Source organism: Diospyros lotus, chromosome 5 (assembly GCF_014633365.1).
Source record: "Diospyros lotus cultivar Yz01 chromosome 5, ASM1463336v1, whole genome shotgun sequence".
Taxonomy (NCBI): domain Eukaryota; kingdom Viridiplantae; phylum Streptophyta; class Magnoliopsida; order Ericales; family Ebenaceae; genus Diospyros; species Diospyros lotus.
In genome coordinates, this window is record NC_068342.1 from 17,163,966 (window position 1) to 17,186,723 (window position 22,758).

The following is a 22,758-nucleotide window of genomic DNA, read 5'->3' on the forward strand; positions in this document are numbered from 1 at the left end:
ATAATTTTAGTATGATCGTGAGGATCGCCCTTGCCCAAGTATACACCCATCTAGGGCATCCTTGGCAAAGGCTTTTCCAAGATGGCTAGGGTAAAAGGAATTCTCTTTCTAGATTGATTTTTTGGCATAGGTAACAACTTCTTCTGCTCCAAGACTTTCTCAATTATCTTTTCCATATTCACCGTTTCACAAACGCTAAGTGTTTACTAGTCTTCAATTTCATTAATCTTCTTCACAAGGCCTCTTGGTGGACGTTACTCCTCATCAATGGATGTGCTTTTCAATTGTCTCTAGCCGTTTTCTTTTCCAAAGATCCCTTTGAGTGCCTTTGTGTTTTTTCAACGCCCCTTCTCTTTCTTTATCCTGCATTCGAGAACAACAAAGATCTCTTTCTCTAGTTCTTCGAGAATGAGTTGGTTGAGATCGAGTTCCCTGTGGTTCTGGTGTGGTCTCAAAATTTACTTCTTGTGCCTCCTGACTAAGGACTGGACCGGACACCAACTTCTTTAGAGTCGATGGCAGTGTCATTTGCGGGGCTTTATTTTACAATAAGCTAGTAACATCTCGCAGCTCCTGCATTCCTTTTTCATGCTGACATCGCAAGACTTCATAATCCTCCCATGATACCATGGAAAAAGTCTACCCAGATGGATCTATGAATTCCATGGGATGAGCATCTCGAGGGTTCTAGAGATGAATTCCCAATTAGCTTTGGGAATGGAATCCTAGCTAGCCTTGGGGGCGGAATCCCAATTGACCTTGAGGTTGTGTTCCCTATTAGCCCTAAGGATGAACTCCAGATAGACCATGGGGGTGGAATCTCGGCTGACTTTGAGGTTGTTCCCCAAGCTAGCCCTAGGGATGAACTCCCAACAGGCCTTGGGGGTGGAATCCCGACTGACCCTAAGGTTGTGCCCCTTGTTGGCCTTGGGGATGAACTCGCAATAGGCCTTGGGGGTGTACACCTAGCTGGTCATGAATTTGTGTCCCTCGCTGGCCTTGGGGATGGACAATCAACGGGCTCTAGGGGTTAGTGCCTGGTTAACCTTGCGACTATGTCCCTGGCTAGCCTTGGGGATGGACTTCCATTGGGCCCTAGGGGGGGGACTTCTGAGGCCCTTGGGGCTAGGACTCTACTCCCTCTTAATGTTGTTGATTGGTGCAACTTCTAGTTCAGGTTATTGTAGATTGATATGTTGGCTTCTCGTGCGTTTCCTACAATAAATTTATTTGACGAAAGACATCATTGTCTAGTCGTCTAAATCTGTAAAAAAAGAAACAGTCAAAAAGTAAATGATAGTATCAACGCAAACACTCTGATATTTAAGTCAGACACTAAAAATACTAAAAAAACTAGAGTAGCAGTTTCACCAGTATCAAAGAGGTTCTTTTTTTTTTTTTTTTTTGAAATGAGTGTTTATCCATTTATAGAGGAGCATGAGATAATTTGAGTTAGTTTAGTATTAAAATTCTTACAAATAACATTTATCTTGACTAATCCTAACTCTGTTAGGATTATAATTATTTTAAATGATGTTTATCTTATTATTTTGAGATTAAAATTTTTTTATAGATAATTATTTATCATTATTGTATGGTCTTCATATATATTTTTAAATGTCGAAGTCATCTGTTATTTAGGGAAGTATTTTGGTGGCAGTGCCGTCCCAAGAGGCTAGTCCTGGTGACCTCGCAGGCCTTGTTGGCCACGGGTGTCCTCGCGACCACTTAGTCCACGAGGTTTTCCCGTTAGCCCCATGGGCCGTGGGGGTGGATCGCGTCGTATGGGCCGTAGTGGTGCCCCCTTTGTTATCTTGACGGGCGGTAAATCATTGTGATTCTTTTGCAATTGGGTCAGTCCAATTAGTATAAGCCGACTCATTTATTATTATTAATATTATCAATTTTTTATTTTACACTTTCTGGCGCACATCATATCAATATCTCACTTCAGCATTTAATGATTTCACTAATGGGAGAGTAAAGATGACTTAAAATTAAAATTAAACATTACTATTAATAGAAGTCAAATTTCAAAAGTAACATATGATAAAAGTTAATTTGTTTAATAATTTATTATTTTAAAAATATATAATTTTCAAACCATGAAAGGCTAAACCACAAACCCTAGGGCCATCATATCAATACTCTTTAGAAGCCCGTTTCAAATGTCTAAATTTTTCTCCCCAGTCTCTCTCTCTCTCTAGGGGTTCAGTTGGTACCAAAGCTTCAATGCCTCCAAAATATTTATTTATCAACCAGTAATCTCATTAAAGCACCACATAAACACGGGACACTTTCCCAACACGCGCAAGTTTTTTTGAATCATAAATTGTTTATGTCCCACCCACCCAATCAATAATAATATATTAAGACTCCTCTCTGAAAACTGCAAACCCAACTGCCCCCTTCATTCTGCTCTGCTTGTCCATTTATTTTGATTCAGCCAGCCAGCAACTCAAAAGACTTGTTGACAATCCCCAGCCAGATGCTATTTGTACCTAAATATACTTCTCATATAGTCAAATTTCATAAGATTACTTTAAAGATCGTCATATTTAGTTTCCCAAACATGCTCTTTTTTTTTTTTTTTTTCCTATGCAATGGTGTAGCAAGCGATAATTAGGCCAATTACCCGCTTGTCATCTCATTTCCCGGACAAAAGAAAAAAAAAAACCATTTATATTGGAGATATTAAATATTCATCCATATACATGATATATTTGTGTTGAAGGGTCATTAGGGTTCATTCATGGAAGCTAAGGAAAACAATCAGGAGACAGATACTCAAACTGGTAACTTGGAAAAAGACACCACCACCACCAAGAAAGACGACAGATTAGAGAAGGTTTCAAAATGTCCAACTCGGCGACTCAGTTTCACATGGTTTCGTCACAACTTCCACAATACATAAGACAACCTTTGAACATAGAAAAATAGCTGTGCACCAATTGGCCATTTTCACATGCACAACATATCAACACTTGGAGCCTAATTCTTCTAAGATTCACGAGAAGGAAGGTTTGAACAATCTAATAAGATGCCAGCACTCAAGTTCAGACTTGGTCATTAGAATTATACAAAGTCATTAAAAGAAATTAACATCAAGCATAGCAAGGACCAGGGCCTTACCAGGCACACTCACTGCCAGCTCTTTTAGGTAGGCCCCTGCATGTGATGGCATGGCATTGATGGTGATACCTAAATCCTGACCCCATTTCCACACTGGAAAATGGCTGCCTCAGGTTGCCGGTTCAATCAAGACAGGGATAAACATGGACCATAAGGGGGTTCCACTGCCAGTTCATGGAACAAAATTAGCTGGCTGTCGACCCATATTTGCCTTGACCATCCATTTCTGCAGTTGGCAGTGATGATGATCGCGATCAGGAACTTCTGGCTAAGTGGGTCTCTCATGTATATCTCTACCCATCCCATAAGGAGCTGGCTGTGATGCTGACAGTTATTTGTATACACTAACTAAATCAGTCCCTCAATGAGCATAAAAGAAGACAAATCAGATTATACATATATAGGAAAAGGCCCGCTAAATGAAATGCATAAGCAACAATAAGAAAGTTAAGTGTTGCGTGGAATACGTTTTTCCATAACCAGTAAGAGAAGTTAGTTGAATATAATTCCTATAATTGATGAATGAATATTCAGTATACAAATGCATCCTAAGTAGACAATCAAATCATACAAAAATTGTAGATTACCATATACCAGGAACTGAAGGTAAACCTATAAGCGAGGGAACTAGAGAAAACAAAAAGAAAATTCATTCCTAAGTATTAAAAAGATTTAAAGAACTTAAAACTGTTAGTAACATAATCCAAGCAGAAGGTTATTCCTGCCACGTTGGGTGGTAAGCTCTCCTGCTATTATCACCTTCTACTAGATGAATCTTCACCAAGCTGCTTAGCACCTACTTCTAAAGCAGCATGTCTCTCTTCTTTATAATCACGATGGGAATGGGAAGGTTCTCTGCCAATTCGTCTTTCCTGCATAAAAGTAAAAAACAGATAACTGGGATTCAATTAAAAAAAAAAAAAAAAAAGAAGAAAATATCTGTTTTTATTTGGTGTAGTTAATCTGGGCAGCTAAACTTAAAATTATGAAGTTCTTGAAAATGGAATAGTGCATACATCACGAACAAGTAAATCATCTGCCTCAAGCATATGGATCACATGTCCCATTTTGGGCCTTTTTGAAGCATCAGGATCTACACATCTGAGAGCAACCAACAGAACACGTTTGAGTGCTTTTGAAGCAGGCATCTCAGCCAGCTTTGGATCCACAACGTCCTCGGATTTTCGATTTCCAACCATTGTCTTCAACCAATCAACCAAGTTCACCTATAATTATTTAAGCACTTCAGCTAGGTAGAATCAAGGGAGGAAAATGGGGTGAAGCCAAATTGGTACAACATAATATTTCAGGACTAACCTCTCCTGGTGGTCGACTATAGTCAACAGGACTTCTCCCAGAAATTATCTCCATTATTAGTATTCCAAAGCTGTAGACATCACTCTTCTCATTCAACATTCCAGTGCAGGCATATTCTGGGGCAACATAACTAGAAAAATAAAAGGTGTTAGTTGCCAGCCTATGCCGTGCCAGAAAACAATTATACAAGAACAATGCCAAAAAGGTCAATCACTATCAGAAAGATAATCAGTAACAAATTTTTAGACAAAATGAACTAACCCAAATGTTCCCATAACACGAGTTGTCACATAACTTCTCTCAGAGAACAAGAGCTTGGCAAGCCCAAAGTCGGATACTTTAGGATTCCATTGACGATCAACTAGTATGTTGCTAGATTTGATGTCCCGATGGACAACCTTCGGTTCAAGACCCTCATGAAGATAGGCCAATCTGCAAGAAATGAGATTGTGAAAATAAATCATCAAGCTAAACACACTTGTTGTAATTAACAAAGAATGAACATGGGGACAATCGAGATAATTCAGATCAATACCCTTTAGCTGTTCCCAGTATGATATTCAAACGGATATCCCATGTTAAGGGGCTAACTTCTCCCACATCTCCATGGAGCCACTGGTCCAAGTTTCCATTATCCACATACTCATATACAAGCATCCTAAATTACCAGAACAATCAAAAGATTATATTGAGCTGCTTTGATCTTGAAACAATACCAAGGTTACCTTCAAATGGGAAGATGATAATCAATACCTGTAAGCTCCCTCCACACAGTAACCCAACAATCTGACAAGGTTTTTGTGTCTTACTCGCCCAATTGCTTCTACCTCTACTTTAAATTCCTTCTCAGCCTGGCCCCTGATAATTCCATCAGTCTGATAAGCTCATGCATGCTAGAAAAATAGAAAGTTTCCAGATCTTATGCCAAACGGAAAGCAGTCAAAGGAGCAGGGGAAATTGGATAATCTGATTAAAGTGCAGTAATGTTCAAACACTGACATAGTCCACAATTAAAATCTAACCTACCCTACCGGGCAGCATAACCCCCAAAAAAAGGTGCAGTCCAATTCTGAAATCGTAAATCTGGAGACCTTTCCCATAAAAATTTCAGTTCTCATAATCATGAATTTAGGTCATAACCAAAAAAAGTGCAGTCCAATCCTAAATTTGTCAATCTGGAGGTCTTTCCCATAAAAATTTTAGTTGTCATAATCACTAATTCAGGTCTTTATTCCAATCAGGAATAATTTGGAAAGACAAAAAAGAAGAATAAGAAGCTTTTTTTTCCTCTTAGAACTATGCAACTTTTACCCAAGAAATCATGCATCAAAAGAACAAATGCTACAACCAAAAGAAAAGAATCAAAATCACGCATGAAGCATCAAAAAGCACTATCTTGAGACAATATATTATATATCATGTTTGTAATATCAGATAGGTAAACTCTTCTCCTATAACATAAACACAATTTCCAATTCAGGGCCCTACATCACTATAGACATTAAGCTATATTGTTGCACAAAATCTAGAAGGCGCTTGAGCTCAGCTCTTGTTTGGCTCATGTCACTGTATGAACAAATCATTATACAAGTGAATCCTTGTGTCGACATGTACAGTTGTTTCCCATGTACCAAAAAACAAAACAAATCAATCTTGAAAAAATTTTGATACTTGTTAATTTTTAGCTCAGATATATCATAAGCAATCGAGCTGAACGCATTAATACTGCAAGAGGGATCGTTTAAGCTTTGCACAATCTGCTAGACGACTCATTTACAGGCACATGAATTGAACATTTCAAGAGAATTAAGCAAATTGATACCTGTTATTCAACAGATTCTTCACAGCCACGCGAGTATTATCGGCAAATACACCACTGTAGACGATGCCGTAACCGCCTTCGCCGATCACATTCCCATCGGATAACCCATTCGTAGCAGCCTCGAGCTCTCTGAGAGTGTACCACCGGCCCCAACCCAAATGCGACACCTCCGGCATCGAGCCGCCGCCGAAGGACGCCGTATCGGCCGCGGAGCTCGTGGCCCTGCTCTCCCCGCTCGACGCCCGATCGGAGAACACGATGCGGTGCTCCGCCTTGCCGATGTCGATCTGGATCTCCGGGCGGTGATCCGGCGTGGCCTCGTGCACGATCTCCAGGATTTCCTTGGACACCGCGGGGGTTAGCTCTCCGCGGACGGCGAGCTTGGCACTGTGGTGGTGGAGCTTGGAGGAGTTGCGGCGGCGGGAGGTGATGCAGAGAGAGAGGAGAAAGAGAAAGAGAACGATAATTGCTCCGACGAAGACTCCGATCACCACCCACAGCCGAAGCCCGAATATCGACGTCGGCTTCGACAGCTCGCTGTTCACGAATGCGGCGTCGTACACTGACATCCTAAACTGATATATGAATCAACCAATCTATATATATATATATATATATATGCTTGTGTGTATATGTAAGAGAGAGAGAGAGGGAAAATTAGAGAGATATTGCGCCGCCGGAAAATTGATGGTTCCGGCGATGGAGACGGAAACCGGATGAGCTCTTTTAGAGAGAGAGAGAGAGAGAGAGCGGGGTTTCTCCTTCTACTGGGACAGGCTGTATTTTGTCCACAGCGGAGAGAGAGAGAGAGAGAAAGAGAGAGCAGAGCGGCTTACATGGGGAGAAAGTGCCGTTAGATGTGGCAAAATGGAGAAATTTAATTAAAATGTAAAAAAGAAAAAGCAGCAAATAAATATAATGCAATATTTTTTTATAATTAACTTTTTCAAGATATTTTATTTGTAAAAAATAAGAATTTATTTTTTAAAAAAAAAATAATAATTAAAGGATGATCCGCGCTGGTAATAACTACTTATCATTATTGTAAACACTATATTTCAATTTATTAAATTCAACTTGCAATATTAGAAAAGGTAAGTGGAGATGGAACGCCTGACCTGAGAGAGAGAGAGAGAGAGAGAGAGAGAGAGTGGTCACGTGGCATGGGATGGGATGGGATGGCTGAACAGAATATTATCAAAGCACCAAACACAATAATTAAATCACTTATTGCTTAATGAATCTTCATTTATAGATTATAAATAAATACTTTTTTGAGATCAAAATCACTATAAATTTATATATTTGTCAATCTTAGCTCATAAAACTAAGATTGTTTTTACATAAATGAATTGTAAAACTGAGACTTATAATTATTGTTATAATACATTTTAACATTACGTTACTTTTATAAACTAATATAATACACAACTTTTAAAAAAAATAATAATAAAAGATCTCTATAATCTTAAACTAATATATATTCTTAAAAAGACTCCTAATGTAATGTAACGGTACGGTACGGTTGGTAATGGGAAACAAACAAAATAAAAAAAAAAAGGGGGAAAGCAGATTCCACACTGCAAGTGCCAAGTGTGCGTGCTAAGTGCACTAGAAAGAATCATAAAATATATTCATATATTTGATAAAAATAATAATGGAGGGTTATGATTGATTCACAATAATCCATCAGAATACAGAATACAGCACTAAATATTTCTTGAGCAATAATTTGGGCGACTTTTGCCAATTGGATTGGATCGGACCCTGCCGTGTAACGGGAAGGCTGGCTTTTAAGTCACAATAATTGCTGCATCCATTATCCATGAATATGAATATGAATATGACGCTCTTTCTAAAATCACTATGATCCATCACAACATTATTTATTTGTATTTGGTTTTATTATAATCATGCAATTTTAATCAATAATTTTATTACTATTATTATAATATATTTAATATGTCTTTACAAGTGATTGATTGATTGTTAAACCGTTATTATATAAGTATAATATTGATGATTGTTAATATGTAATAAAATTATTAATTTAAACTATTCTATTCTATAAGATTAAATATATATATATATATATGCCCTTCGGTAATCATTTTCTCTCCAAGCTCAATTAAGCCTCTCTACTACTTAAGTAAAATAATAACCACTCATTATTAATAACAATAACATCTCTATCACAATTCTACTAAGATTTCAACGCAATTTAACCATAAATGAAAATGTCACGTGATTAAAAGACAAAAACACATCACGAGTGCGTTTTCTAATGCCTTCTTAAATTTTCAAATAGCCACATTCACTTTTATTGCTTATTTCAATTTCATAGCCACATACCCCCCTTTTTATTGTTGTCTATATTCTTCTTGTTAAAGGATGGCTTCCCTGCACATGGGCAATGGAATCTCTCCTAAGCTCTCTCTCTCTCTCTCTCTCTCTCTCACCATTATTGCACATGCGACTTAACAAAGGACCTGGTTCTGGAAAATAAGTTCAAAAAAATTGACAATAAGAAGTTCTGGATTCTACAAACTGAATTTGGTTTTAAAAATACCAAAAAAAAAAAAAGTAAAAACAAAACCCAAGTTTTCCCTTTAACAATAGAGCTTTAAATATTAAAATTCCCCTTTTACTCAGAAAAAAAACACTTAGATATCAATTTTAATTGAAATTTTGGACTAGCAGAAAATATATTCCCTCCAATGAGCTCTCGCTCAAAGCCTCTCTCACATTTATTCCTCCTTAATCCCCATTGTCCCTTTTAACAGAATTTCCACCAAAATCAATGGTAAATCCTTTCTCATCAAATCACAAATATTAATCACGGCACTAGCAGCAATCATGTCTTGACTCTAAATTTAAACACACATAAGTAGTGCCCTGAGAATTGATAAGTCATTACACCCTAAGAAATAAGAAGAAAGACACCGCCTCTAATTTAATTAACTTTCTTATCCCAAGGCACCCATAACACTTCACCTTTCCCAGTCAAGTCCAACCAAAGCCCAAAACTGAGACCTGAAACAACTTGTACCAGCAGCATTCCTCAACTAAAACTTCCACTAGCGGGTCCAGCGCCAAAGCTGCCACCACCACGCCCAAACCCAGGCCTCCCTCCAGAACCCTGCGCGTGAGCATTGAATAAAACACAAAGCATACAACAAGGCCAGTAACATTCCAAGGTACAAAAATGTACTAAAATATTTAAACGCGTCATAAGAATATGGATGCAAAAAAAAAGAAGCAATTAGAACAAAAGACATGGATGGCAAACTGTGTATTGATGAATCATGTTTTTTTAAATATTTAAATACATCATTGCAAACTACAAAAAGGTTCAAAATGCAGCAACAAGTGAACATAAAACCATCGCCCAATTCAACATGCAAAAGTAACACTATTTGATCAATCACAAACATATGCCTTTCCATAAACCACCCTATGGTGCCAGTGCTTCATATTTTTCCTGTTAAATGATCATCACTATCTTAAGAAATATCAAGGACTAACCTTAAAAAGAAAAGAGGGGGAAGAGGGGGGGAAGACTTCATTCACAACTTCCATCTTTCAAGTAATAAATTTTCAACCAAGCAAATTACCCACGATGCAAAAGTGACACACATTTTTCTGGACTTCTAACAACTCAAGAGCTCAACCAGATTCAACATCTTAAAATGAACAGGAAAGATGCCAATTCTGAGAGAAGTTCCCCAAAAGTAAATTGACCAACTATTTCAAATAGGCAGACATTGACAAGCATCCCAAAAACTAGTTGAGTCGAGCCCATCAACTTCCCACCAACATGGTTTGATAAGTAACAACTCAATATACAAGATTCACCTTGTTCTAGGGACATGACAAGGTGATAAGAACAAACATAACTGCATGCACTAGGCAGTCACATAAATAATTCCCGGAAACCCATTCATTATGTACAATTACATCCAAGCTAAGAAATCACAATACCATAAGCAAAAATACAGTACAGAAAAGTTACCCTAAATGAAGGTTGGAACTCAGCCGGCGCTCCTCCCTTGTCACCACCATACTCACCGGGAGGCCCTCTTGGACCTCCACGATAACCATCACGATCCCCAAACCTTGGCCTATCTCCTTCAAATCTAGCAGGGCCACTGCCAAATTAAACAAATCAAATATCCATTGGAATGAAATGAAGAATAGACGACCAAACACAAACCATAAAATAACATAGAAATGACAGAAATCAATCATTTAGCAAAAAGAAAATTGTTTTACTTTCCTTGAAAAAAAAGATTTGGCAAGTAGAATATTGTTATTAAAGCCAATGGGGGCTTGGATGAGATCGAATAAACCAAACCTCACCCCCAACATGCATAGAGATTGTTTTTGTCTTGAAACCATGATGTAGAAGTTGTAACAAAAGAAAATTGCCTCTAGACACTTAAAGAAAGAAAAATAATCAGATCTCCAAACACTAGAAGTGGAATAACAGACAACCTGACAAAGCAAAATCCAGAAATAACCAGCATAAACTAATAAGAAATAACCATTTGCCCCCTCCCTCTCGAACAATTACCCCGGGCATCACACCAACCAACAAACAAGAATGCAATCAAAACAAAAGCATTCTAACTGAACTGCTAGCGTTAAGTACTAATTACTTCAGTACCAACAACTCAAATACAAGTTAAATCATGCAAACACTATAAATTATCATAGCATCAAATACAACAAAAATCACATAGATAGAATTATTTAGGCCAAAACAATATACTAAAACCTTTATAATTGGACATTACCGTGGACGATCACCAAAAGGCCGACCACCAGGGGCAGGCCGGGCAGCCCGCTTAAGAGTGTTGGGCACAATCTCAGACGGCAAATTGAGGTAGGTCCTAAGAAATTCAATGCCATCATTGGTCAAATACCAATAGTAGTGCATCCAAGCGAAGGTCTCTCTCACGTACTCCTTGGATTTGAAGCTTTGCATCAGCTTGATCACCTGCAGGTTCGGCACATCGATCTCCGGGTGCTTCGCAAGGTTGTAATCTTTCTTGGCATAGCACACGCCCTCTGTACACACAGAAGAAGAATCACTATACATGCGTGCGTAGATACACACGCGCGCGTGTCTGTGTGAGTGTGTTTAGAGAGAGAGAGGAATGGGGATTGAGACCTTGAAAGAGGTATTTGGATATTTCTCTGCGATTCTTCTCTGGAATGATCTGGAGAAAATTGAAGAGAAATACGGAAGCTAACAAATATACATGTATACATTGTACAAAATAAATAGATGGGAAAAGGAACAAGGAAGAGAAGCCAAAGCCTTAGAAGGAAAGATCTTTACCATCTTCGAAGCGGGAAGGAGACGGCGACGTCAACGACCGATTGCAATGCTCTTGCGACCTCTTTGAGTTTGGGGGCCAGCAAACCCTAAAATCTGGAGTTGTCTTGAGTTGTAGGTGAAGGTGAAACCCTAGTCCCTAGTGAATAAAAATGCGTTTGTCTAGACCTAAACGCCGTCGTTTTCCTTTTGCTGCATTATGATGTACAAAAGGAAAGGTTGCATGAACTTGTATTGTTTAATACTTTAATCAGTTTGATAATAGAGCAACTCTTTTTCCTCATAAATTTAGTATATGATCTAATTAATTTCATGCAAATTAAATTGAATAAATTACTCTTAAAATGCTTATAATCTATTTGTGTATTTTACTTAAACATTCTATATTATTATTTTTTTTTTCAAAAAAAACCCATATACTTACTTAATTTAATTCATGGCTCTCGATTTAATTCACGTCTTAGATTCATTTTTTATTTTTGTCCAATAAGATATCATTAATTTAATAAATTTATTTAATGAGTATTAATTTTATTTCATCATTTCCGGTATTAAAAGAAATTTTTAGTGTTTAAATAAATTTACCATAATTTATAAAGTCTTATGCATGTAAATGAGTTTATTTAATAGGTGTTTTTAGTTTTTTTATTAAAAAGAAATTATGTAAGATTTAAATAATCATGCAAGAAGAGAGAGGGGGGGGGGGGGGGGGGGGGGGAATTTATATAGTTGGTTTTCTGAGACCTTCTGCTGCGCAAATTGAAGGGAGAAAATGAATTTGGCTTTGGGCATTCAATCAGCAATTGATGGAATGAGGGGAGTGAAAAAAAAGATGGAAATTGAGACCGTTTGTTTCTTTTGCTTTGAGTGAACAGGATGGAAGAGAAAGTAAGAATGAAATAACCATTGAAGTTGCTCTGCTCCATTCAATATCGGAATTAACTGTAACTGCGGGGACTGGGCCATGAAATAAATGAGAAAAACAAAAAAGGAATAGAAGACTGGAACCGGATGATTGATTGTATCATGTGATTTAGTTGATGTAGATAGAGCGCGCACACACAATCAATAGTGTATAATGGGTCTTTATATTCATTGATTTGAAGACCAACTTAAAACCAAAGCTATAATCCAAATACCAGATGTCGATAAAAAAATGTCTTCCATTTAGCAATTGCTTAGAAATAGAAATTCCACCTCTACTTAACTATGCCTATTCCTTTCCTTTCCTTTCCCCTAATTACTTGGGGAATGAGAAAAAAAGAAGCAAAATGGCTGAATAGTGAATACCATCTCCAATACAATGAAGCAACAATTCTCATCACGTGCATGGTAGAAGTTGAACAACTTCTCCTGAACCCACAAAAATTGAAGTGGCAATTCATCACGGAGGGAGAGCTCGTTTGCATATATATAGTTGCTGCTGTTCGTATTCAGAGTCTCAATTCCACAGGATGACGGGGCTATTTACAGAGTGATCACAGGATGTAACTTCACATTGTTGTGAGAAAATTTCATTATAATACATACATACAGAACACATTCCCCAAAAGGCAAGAGCACAACTTTGCTGGAGACTCGCTCACTCTTATGATCTCCTTGTATGTAGGAACCAGGAACCGGGAATGCACATCATCCGCCACTGCTTCCTATGCTTCAACCACCAGTTCTCTTACTCCAACCCTTGCTAGGCCTCAGAATTTGCTTAAATAGGGCCATTTTGGGAACGTTCCAGTGCTCGACATGCCTGAAAGACGGCAGAGAGAACTAGATAAGTTCCAAAGTAATAGAGTTGTAATTTTTGTTGTATTTTATTTTCTGTTTTGTATTGTATTTTACACATTGATGTTATTGTTTGTTAGTTTCTTATCATTTGTATTTTTGTTGCTGTAAGGGCATTTCTGTAATTTGACTTTATTAGTTCTAGGTTATATATAAAGGCCAAGATCTCAATGAGTAAAGTGGATCGATGAGGCTTTTCTATCCCTTCGTGTATTTCCTCTTTATTATGGTATCAGAGCAAACCCTCAAAACCCTAGACTCGATTCTCGTTCTCTGTCGATCTCCGACATCGTGAGTTCTAGGTACGCTTCCTTCCTTCTTGGATCGACGTTGTGTGCTGTTTTTTTCTGGTGTCGTTGTGAATCTCCGTTGTTTGGAGTTCTGCAAATCGGTATTACCGTCTTCCTTTTTCTTCACTTTTAGCAATCACAAATCTTGCAATCTTATTCCGTTATTGTTTTCCTTTCCTTTGAATCTAATCAATCGCTCATACTTGTTCTACAGCGACTTCATTTCTGGAAATTTCTTCTCAGTCAATAAGCACCTCTACTATTGACAATGTCTCAAGTCCTTATTTCCTGCATCATTCTTATAGTCCTGGATTGCTGTTGGTTTCTCAACCATTGACCGAAGACAACTACATGTCATGGAGCCACGCGATGTTAATTGCTCTCTCAATAAATAGCAAATTAGGTTTTGTTAATGGCTTGATTTCTCGACTATCAAGTGATGATCCTCTTTTCAATTCTTGGATCAGAAATAACAATATTGTGATCTCCTGGATTTTAAATTCTATCTCTAAAAAAATATCTGCAAGTGTGACATTCTTTGAATCTGCCTATGATATTTGGAATGATCTTAAGGAAAGATATCAACAGTCTAATGGCCCTCAGATATTTCAACTTAGAAGAGAATTGATGAACCTAACACAAGGCCAGTTATCTGTTAGTGTTTATTTCACAAAACTTAAGATCATATGGGAAGAGCTTAGTAATTATAGGCAAAATTGCTCTTGTGGAAGATGTTCATGTGGTGATATAAAGGCCTTAGCAGATCACTATCACACTGAATATGTAATGTCATTCCTAATGGGCCTAAATGATTTTTATGCACAAGTTAGAGGACAACTGTTGCTAATGGATCCAATTCCTCTAATTAACAAGGTGTTTGCCCTAGTTACTCAAGAGGAAAATCAAAGGAATATTCATACTACTGTTAATAATTCTGATCCGATCACATTCTCTGTCAAACATGACAATAATATGCCAAATCAAGGTAGATCTCAAAAGGAGAGATCCATATGCAGTCATTGTGGTTTTACTGGGCATATAATTGACAAATGCTATAAGTTTCATGGGTATCCTCTCGGGTATAGGACAAGACAAAGAAACATTACTTCTAGCCAGATATCCCCTAACTAGCTGAAAAATCCTATTGTGAGTCAAGTTTCTAGATCAAATTCTAATTCTTTTCAGAGTTAGGAAGTTGAAGGTTTCATGCAATCGTTAAGTCCTCAACAATATCAAAATTTGTTGAGTGTGTTAAGCTCACATCTCACCATTGCTAAGACTACCAGTGCAGAACCTGCTCTTGATGCCTCTATTTCTGATCAGGCTTCAAGTATCTATTTTTTTATCTCTGTTGGTTCTTTGCTCAGTAACCCTCGATATTGGGTTTTGGAATCAGGAGCTACAAGTCATGTATGTTTTAGTCTATCATTCTTTGTTGAGTTAAAACCTATTCAGAACACTTATGTTACCCTTCTTGACCATACACGGATCTCAGTACTCTATATGGGTTGTGTTAAGCTTACCTCACATCAGTTGTTAGACAATGTCCTTTATGTGCCTTAATTTAAGTTTAATCTCATATCTGTGAGCACATTGGTTGAAAAGAATATAATGAGTCAATTTTACCCCTCATGCATGTGTTATTCAAGATATACACACTTTGAAGATGATTAGCAAGGGTGACTTGGTTGGAGGCCTATATGTCCTTAAAGCTGCAACTGATATGTCTATTAGTACAAATGTAAAGTCTGTTCATCATGCCATGGTAGCTAATGTTGTTAATAAAACTACATGGCATAAGAGACTAGGACACCTTTCTTTTAAGCGACTAGACTTAATAAAGGATCAGTTACATTTTCATGATACTGGCAGTGATATTTGCTCTATATGTCCATTAGCTAAGCAACGACGATTGTCTTGTCATGGCCCCGAGGATCCCCAAGGATAGAGTAGGAAATATGAGTATTTAGCTTACATGCATTACTATACTTTGTAATTTCCTTTCTTCTTTCTGTTATAGTTAATTATTTTAGCTATAGGCAGTTATAGTCATTGTTGTAAGTGCGCATGGGTGCATGTGCAAGTCTGTAAGGCTATATAAGCCACAGCTAGAGAGGATGGAAAGCATGCTTGAATTGAATAAATGAAAATCTGATTCCCTCTTTACAATTCTCCCTCTCATTTTCTCTCTACTTCTCTCCGTCATTTCTCTCTGCATCCTTCCCCCATTTCTGTCCAAATATCCCTCTAAACTTTCTGTTCTTAATCCTAAGTCTCTCAGATCCCTCTGAATGCCAATTTTAGCCTGTTATAAACCTTAGGTTCATGACATGTCTTTTGTGTCAAATAATCAATTGTCAAAGTGTGCCTTTGATTTAAATTCACTGTGATACTTGGGGGCCGTATCATACACCTACTTATGCTGGACATAGATATTTTCTCACCTTAGTTGATGATTGTATGAGGTTTACTTGGGTTTTCCTTATGAAACATAAGTCTGAGGCCAAGACTATTGTTCCTAAGTTTTTTTCCTTGGTTGAGACTCAATTTAACAAGTTGATTAAGAAATTTAGGTTTGATAATGCCCCCGAATTGAGATTTGCTGATTTTTTTGCTTCTAAGGGAGTCATACATCAATTCTCATGTGTAGAGAGGCCTGAACAGAATTTTGTGGTTGAAAGGAAACACCAACATCTCTTAAATATGGCTAGGGCACTCTACTTTCAATCCCGGGTTCCTATAAAATCTTGGGGTGACTGTATCCTTATTGTTGCATACTTAATTAATAGATCACCTACCCCTTTTTTACACTCCAAAACCCCCTATCAATTGTTGTATCAAACTCCCGTAGACTATTCTTCATTCAAAGTTTTCGGTAGTATTTTGTTTTACCTCTACCTTGCCCTCGCATGGATCCAAATTTCATCCTAGGGCCAAGGCTTGCATTTTTATTGGCTATCCACCAAACATCAAAGGCTACAAGTTGTATGATCTCACAACAAAATCTATCATCATCTCTCGGGATGTCCAATTTCATGAGCACATATTTCCCTTTCATTCTATCACTTCTTCTAATGAGATAGTTGACCCATTCCTAATATGGTTTTACCAATCCGTGTACATGATTTGATTCCTCCTTCCTCTTTGCTTACCACTCCTCACAATCTCCTTGAACCTGATGTTGATCCATCTTCTTCTCATTCCATTTCCCTTATTCCCATCCGTAGGTCTTCTCGGGTTACTCGACCACCTACATATCTACAAGATTTTCATTGCAGCCTTTTATCTCATCACTCACCTTCTTTGACCAAAACTTCATATACTTTACATCATTATGTCTCTTATTCTAAACTTTCTCCTACTTACAGTTCTTTTCTTCTTCGAGTCTCTGCTGATTTTGAACCTCAATACTACCACCAACCAATTACATATGCCCACTGGAGAGATGCAATGAACGCTAAATTAGATGCCAAGCATCTTAATCACACTTGGAGTGTTACATCCCTACCTTCCCACAAGCATACTATTGGGTGTAAATGGGTTTATAAAACTAAATACAAATCCGATGGTTCTATAGAAAGGTACAAGGCTCACTTGATAGCTAAAGGGCATACACAACAAGAGGTGTTGGATTTTCTTGATACATTTTCTCCTATAGCAAAATTGGTGATTGTTAAAGTCTTGGTTGCCCTAGCTGCTAGTCGTAAATGGGTTCTTACTCAACTGGATGTGAATAATACCTTTTTTAATGGGGATCTTTTTGAGGAAATCTATATGGAATTACCACTTGATTACAAGCCTTCACTCTCCATTGGTAATAAGGGGGAGAAATTAGTTTGTCGGTTACATAAGTCTATATATGGGCTAAAACAAGCTTCAAGACAGTGGTTCTCAAAATTTTCTCAAGTTATTCTTCAGTTTGGGTTTACACAGTCCAAATTGAATTATTCTCTCCTCACCAAGGGTAGTGGTTCTTCATTTGTGGCTCTTTTGGTTTATGTAGATGACATCATACTTATGGGTCCTAATCTCTCAGTCATCAATGATCTAAAATCTTTTCTACATAGTTAATTCAAGCTTAAGGATCTTTGTCATTTGCATTATTTTCTTGGTCTAGAGATTGCCCAATCTACAAAGGGAATTTTCTTCACTCAAAGGCAATATACCTTGCAGCTTTTGGAAGATTACGGTCTCTTAGCCAGCAAAACTGCTTATGTCACAATGATTCCTAATCGAAAGCTTAGTGCTACTGAAGGGGATTTGGTTGCGGATGCTTCTCTCTATTGTAGGCTCATTGGCCGCTTACTCTATCTTACAGTCTCTCGGCCGAATATCACTTATGTGGTTCACAAACTCAGCCAATTTGTGTCTAATCCTCGAAAACCTCACCTAGATGTTGTTCATCACCTATTGCAGTATCTAAAGGCTGCTCCTAATTAGCGATTATTCTTTTATGTTGCTTCTTCTTTGTAGCTTCGTGCTTCTCCAATGCTATCTGGGGCTCTTGCTTGGATACTCATCAGTCAGTCACCGGATATTGTGTTTTCCTTGGAGCATCTCTGATTTCCTAGCATTCTAAGAAGCAAGCTATCGTTTCCCATTCTTCAACTGAAGCTGAGTATCGAGCTTTGACTTCTACTGCCAATGAACTTACCTGACTTGCTCAACTTCTCTCGGGTTTCCAAGTTACTCTTTCTCCTCCTGCTTTACTTTTTTGTGATAACCAAGTTGTTGTTCATATTGCCACTAATCCAGGGTTTCATGAGCATACCAAGCATATTCACTTTGTTCGTGACAAAATCATTGTTAGACAAATCAAGCTACTTCCCATTTGATCACAACACCAGCTCACAGATGTTTTTACTAAGGCTCTCCCAGGTTCTCAACTTTTCGCACTATTGTCCAAGATGGCCATCATCAATATTCATGGTCCATCTTGATGGGGAGTAATAGAGTTGTAATTTTTGTTGTATTTTGTTTTCTGTTTTGTATTGTATTGATGTTGTTGTTTGTTAGTTTCTTATCATTTGTATTTTTGTTGTTGTAAGGGCATTTCTGTAATTGGACTGTATTAGTTCTAAGTTATATTTAAGGCCGAGATCTCAATGAGTAAAGTGGATCAATAAGGCTTTTCTATCCCCTTCGTGTATTTCCTCTCTGTTACAAAGCAAAGCGGCCATAGACAAAGAGAGAGAGAGAGAGACTATATATAGATGAGAAAAGCAGCACAACCACCACTTGCTAAATCTTACCTGCATACTTTTCCGGATTGTGAATCAAAATAATACTCCGTGTATCCGGTGGCTGCAACAGAAATCAGTATGTTCAAAAACATTGTCCAAAACTATGGTAACTTGTTGCTAGAGGATGGTCTCCCTTCTTAATGTAAGCAAACCAACTTATGGATGATAAGTTGGCCCCTGTTTCTTATGACAAAAGTGTCCCATTTGTGAATCTCGAAAACATTTTTGCAGTCTGTTGGCAGCATAACAAATGTGCATGATTTTTGTTCTTTCCAGGGGTGGGACCTGCCTAATTCCAGAGGGTCAAAAACGTACCTGAAAGAATAGGCTTCCATGGGAAGGACAACACACAACTAAAACGCCAGTGTCCAATCCCTTTATCCTGTTGTCAATGTGATCGCTAGTTGAATAATACACACAGAAAGAAAAGATAATGATGAAGATAAGTCATATTCTTTAACCTTCTTCAGACTGCTTGTAGTTTATAGGAATAACATGACTTGCTACAAGCAGAATTAAAAGGAATAAGCATGACTTATGATTCTAACTAATAAGTGAAATGAAGAGCCAACATAAGAACTTGGCTTAGGAGAATATTTAAGTTTAAGATTACCTCAAAGTCCTCCCATTTCATAAGTTTCATATTTGATGTTTCAATAAGAGAGCCAAAGTTAGTACAATTCCTCTTAAAACGACGAAGCCCCCTGAAAGAACCCGCTGGATCAGCAAATTCACAGTTGTCCTCGTATGCACCCAGTGTCAGGTTTCCTGAACATTGAAATTGTATCATTTTTGCAATGCACTGCGAATTTTAAATCACATGGAAACATGGTGAACTGTACGTTCAATAAACGGTAAATGAAGGTTACTCATAGTGTTGATTGAGTGACTATTTGTCCAAAAGGGCTCAATGCGTTCTTTGATTGTTTAAACACCTCATTTTCATCTAAAACTACATAGTGCCCACATTTTTTTTTTTTTTGCAGCCTTTTCCATTGTATCTGATTGAATTCCTCAAGCGATTTGTCTTGTTGAGCATCTTATACCCAATTCCAGTACCAACAGCAATTGCCCCGTATCCCTAGACCATGGTACATGAACAACTTTTTAACACTTTCTTAGTGGCGATAAGCATTGGATGTCATAACTCATAGGAAAATATTCGCTAAGTTGAGGCTTCGCTTACTTGCTTTACTTCTCTGACTAAGGGAAAGGGAAGTAGATTATTGTATAGCTTCCTGTAATATCAGATCATCAAATAACGGTGAGAATGATGAAGCTGTGTATATGAAACAGATTTTTTAGTTGTGCCCTTTAGCATTTGTACTTGTGATTTGGCCTTTTATTGATTCCAAAAGCTACTCTACGAGACATAGAAACTCAAACAAGGAAATATTTACAAACCCATGAAGAGGAAATTACCTAGGAAAAAAGTGGGGGGTTGGGGGGGGTGGAATTTGAAAAGCTTCGGTTCCCATTTATCTGAGTTCAAAGCTCTATAGAGATTTGGCTAAATCCAAGCTGGCTCCACTTGATTTTCCCTCAAAAAAAACCCATGATATATAGAACGGGAAAGAAACGAACAGAAAACCTGTGACGAAATATGACCTCTGGAAGTCCCCTTTAATGGTCTCCACAACCACGGCTCGGTCAACTAAACAAGACCCATCCATGGAAAGCCCAAGAGCTCCATCGGAAGCGTCAACATTCGACGGCGAACGGAAAAAAGAAGCGGCAATCCCAAGGATCTCGGAGCCATACCAAGCCATCTTGAGCAGCACATTTTCGGGTTCGGTGGTGTCGGGCTTGGTGGATGAATTGGTTGGGGGCTCCTCGGCATTGCACCGGACCTTGTGGACTCTGGGGTGGTGACTTGGCCGGAAAATGTGGTGGCGCCGGTAGAGATTGGGAGCGGCAGAAGCAAAGGAGAGAGCGGTGGAGGCCATGGAGCGGTTGTTGGTCAGTGTAGAGACGGAAACTGGTCCGGCGTTTTCTGCTGAATATCTATTTGGCAATGAAATTAATGGAAGCAGTAATAAAGGGCAAATTGAAAAGGAAAATTAAAAAAAAAAAAAAAAGAAAGAAAGAAAGAAATAATGGTAGCCATGGAATTTGGTAAGACTGGGAAGTTCAGGGGCTCCACTTACATGTCAATTTAATTTAATTTTTGGTAATTTAAATTAAAAGAAATAGTAAAATAATTGGTTGTGAGTAAATAAAATTAAATTATGTGATTTTAAGGAAATAAGAAATTAAGGTAATTAATTTTGTTATTTAGGAATTTCTGGAAAAAAGAAAAAAATTAAAATAAATCAAGTTGTGGGATTTTTAGAAGTTTCGGGCATTTCTGTAATTAATATATGGGGCGAGAGTGTAATTAATGGAAGTTTTGGGGTGCTGGCGTGAATCGCGGAAGAGGGAAAAAGTCACGTTAAATATAAGTATAAAACCAATATAGGTTGAATAGGCATGCGGGTGCGAGCGGTCGCGCGCGAGGGCGACCTGGCTGCGGACGCGGGATCGAATCCGCGGGCAGGCGCGCGAGGCTGAGGAATTTTGGCTGATTTAATTCAGCCCTTGACGTCAAAACGACGTCGTTTTGTCAAGGAGGCGGTGGCCTCCCCAGCCGCCTGCCGCACGCTGCCACGTGGCGCCTCCCTCCTCACTCGTTTTTGGCTGCTATTTAACCCGATTTCGGGCGTGAAATTTGTGTAGTGATCAGTTAATATTTTTTCAGAAAGAACAGCAGCTCGCGGAGGAAAATTTCAGAAATTTGGGCTTCAAAATTCAAATTAAATCCTGTTTAATCCCTGATTTAATTATCCAGGTATGTAATTAACTTAGTAATTAATAATTTCTACGGTTGAAATTTCATTTGAGACCCAATTTTATTAGTTTTGTCTATAAATGGAATATTGCAGTTGGTATAACGTTGACCGTGTTTTGTCAAATTGAGCCTAAGGTTATCTCCGGAAAGGCAAGTTCTCTATACCCTCGTTGTCGATTCTTTCGTTATCAATTTATTTGACCTCCTTTCGTTGGATTTGGCTGTTAATAAATTATGGAATTTAAACGGTGTGTTTAATAATTTAATTTATTAACCTGGTTTCGAGGGTATTAATCGTTGGTTGCCTACGGGGGTTTGTATCACCCCCAATCCTATGGGAATGATGTTGTACTCACCCGGGGCTAGGTTCTTAGCTGTCGGGTATTATTATGAATTTTCGGTTATTTATTGGCTAGAGCGGTTGGGCAGTGGGGGCAAGGGTTAGCCGTTCGGTGACGGTGAAACTGTTGTATGGTCTATTTTAGGCCGTCAGATGGTCTCTCCTGGTCACTAACCGCTGACCGGTGTCAGGCAGTGCTAACCTACTCTACCGTTATGTGATTATAGCATGCCTGATTATTTCATTTTTGTTGCATGGTTTGGTATGCACATGGGTTCGGACTGCATGATGGGATCATCATGATTTGGTTATGCTTGATCACGGACATTCTAGATTGGTCAGGTTGCATCCAGCACGGGCATATGCATCGCGTGTGATTTACTACGTGGGCGGAGCATGGCTTGATGCCTGGATGTATGGGCGCCTTGTATCACGTTGATGCTCATTACGCCTTGCATTTTATATGCATTGCATGGTTACTGGTAGTTATTAGTTCTCGGACGGGAGTACCGTTCCGAGGGAGCCTTTGGCTCGGCTGTCGGGAGTACCGGCAGGGATACGGGTGACGGGAGTACCGACCCGGGACAGTGCGCACAGGTTTGTGGTGATTTATGTTGCCTTTCAGGGCAGCGGCAGGTTGGTATGGGACTTGGGTGCCAGGTGT

General features: G+C 38.4%; 3 protein-coding genes across 3 annotated transcripts; all 3 read right to left on the minus strand.

Annotated features, from left to right (window-relative positions):
- Positions 1–3,624: 3,624 nt before the first annotated feature.
- On the minus strand, positions 3,625–7,114 carry LOC127801342 (probable serine/threonine-protein kinase At1g01540). The gene is made up of 7 exons (XM_052336354.1): positions 6,272–7,114; positions 5,203–5,307; positions 4,985–5,107; positions 4,711–4,881; positions 4,450–4,579; positions 4,149–4,358; positions 3,625–4,004 (listed from the first exon to the last, which is right to left on the minus strand). The coding sequence occupies exons 1-7, from the start codon at positions 6,838–6,840 to the stop codon at positions 3,888–3,890; spliced, it is 1,425 nt and encodes a 474-aa protein (XP_052192314.1). The 5' UTR covers positions 6,841–7,114; the 3' UTR covers positions 3,625–3,887.
- A 1,942-nt stretch (positions 7,115–9,056) lies between these two features.
- Positions 9,057–11,764, minus strand: LOC127801343 (40S ribosomal protein S10-1-like). The gene is made up of 5 exons (XM_052336356.1): positions 11,616–11,764; positions 11,445–11,493; positions 11,068–11,341; positions 10,284–10,419; positions 9,057–9,410 (listed from the first exon to the last, which is right to left on the minus strand). The coding sequence occupies exons 1-5, from the start codon at positions 11,616–11,618 to the stop codon at positions 9,333–9,335; spliced, it is 540 nt and encodes a 179-aa protein (XP_052192316.1). The 5' UTR covers positions 11,619–11,764; the 3' UTR covers positions 9,057–9,332.
- Positions 11,765–12,757: 993 nt separating this feature from the next.
- On the minus strand, positions 12,758–20,942 carry LOC127801344 (uncharacterized). Its single transcript, XM_052336357.1, has 5 exons — positions 20,519–20,942; positions 19,541–19,695; positions 19,243–19,309; positions 18,937–18,988; positions 12,758–13,359 (listed from the first exon to the last, which is right to left on the minus strand). Exons 1-5 carry the CDS (start codon positions 20,871–20,873, stop codon positions 13,269–13,271), a joined length of 720 nt encoding a protein of 239 aa, XP_052192317.1. The 5' UTR covers positions 20,874–20,942; the 3' UTR covers positions 12,758–13,268.
- Positions 20,943–22,758: the final 1,816 nt, after the last annotated feature.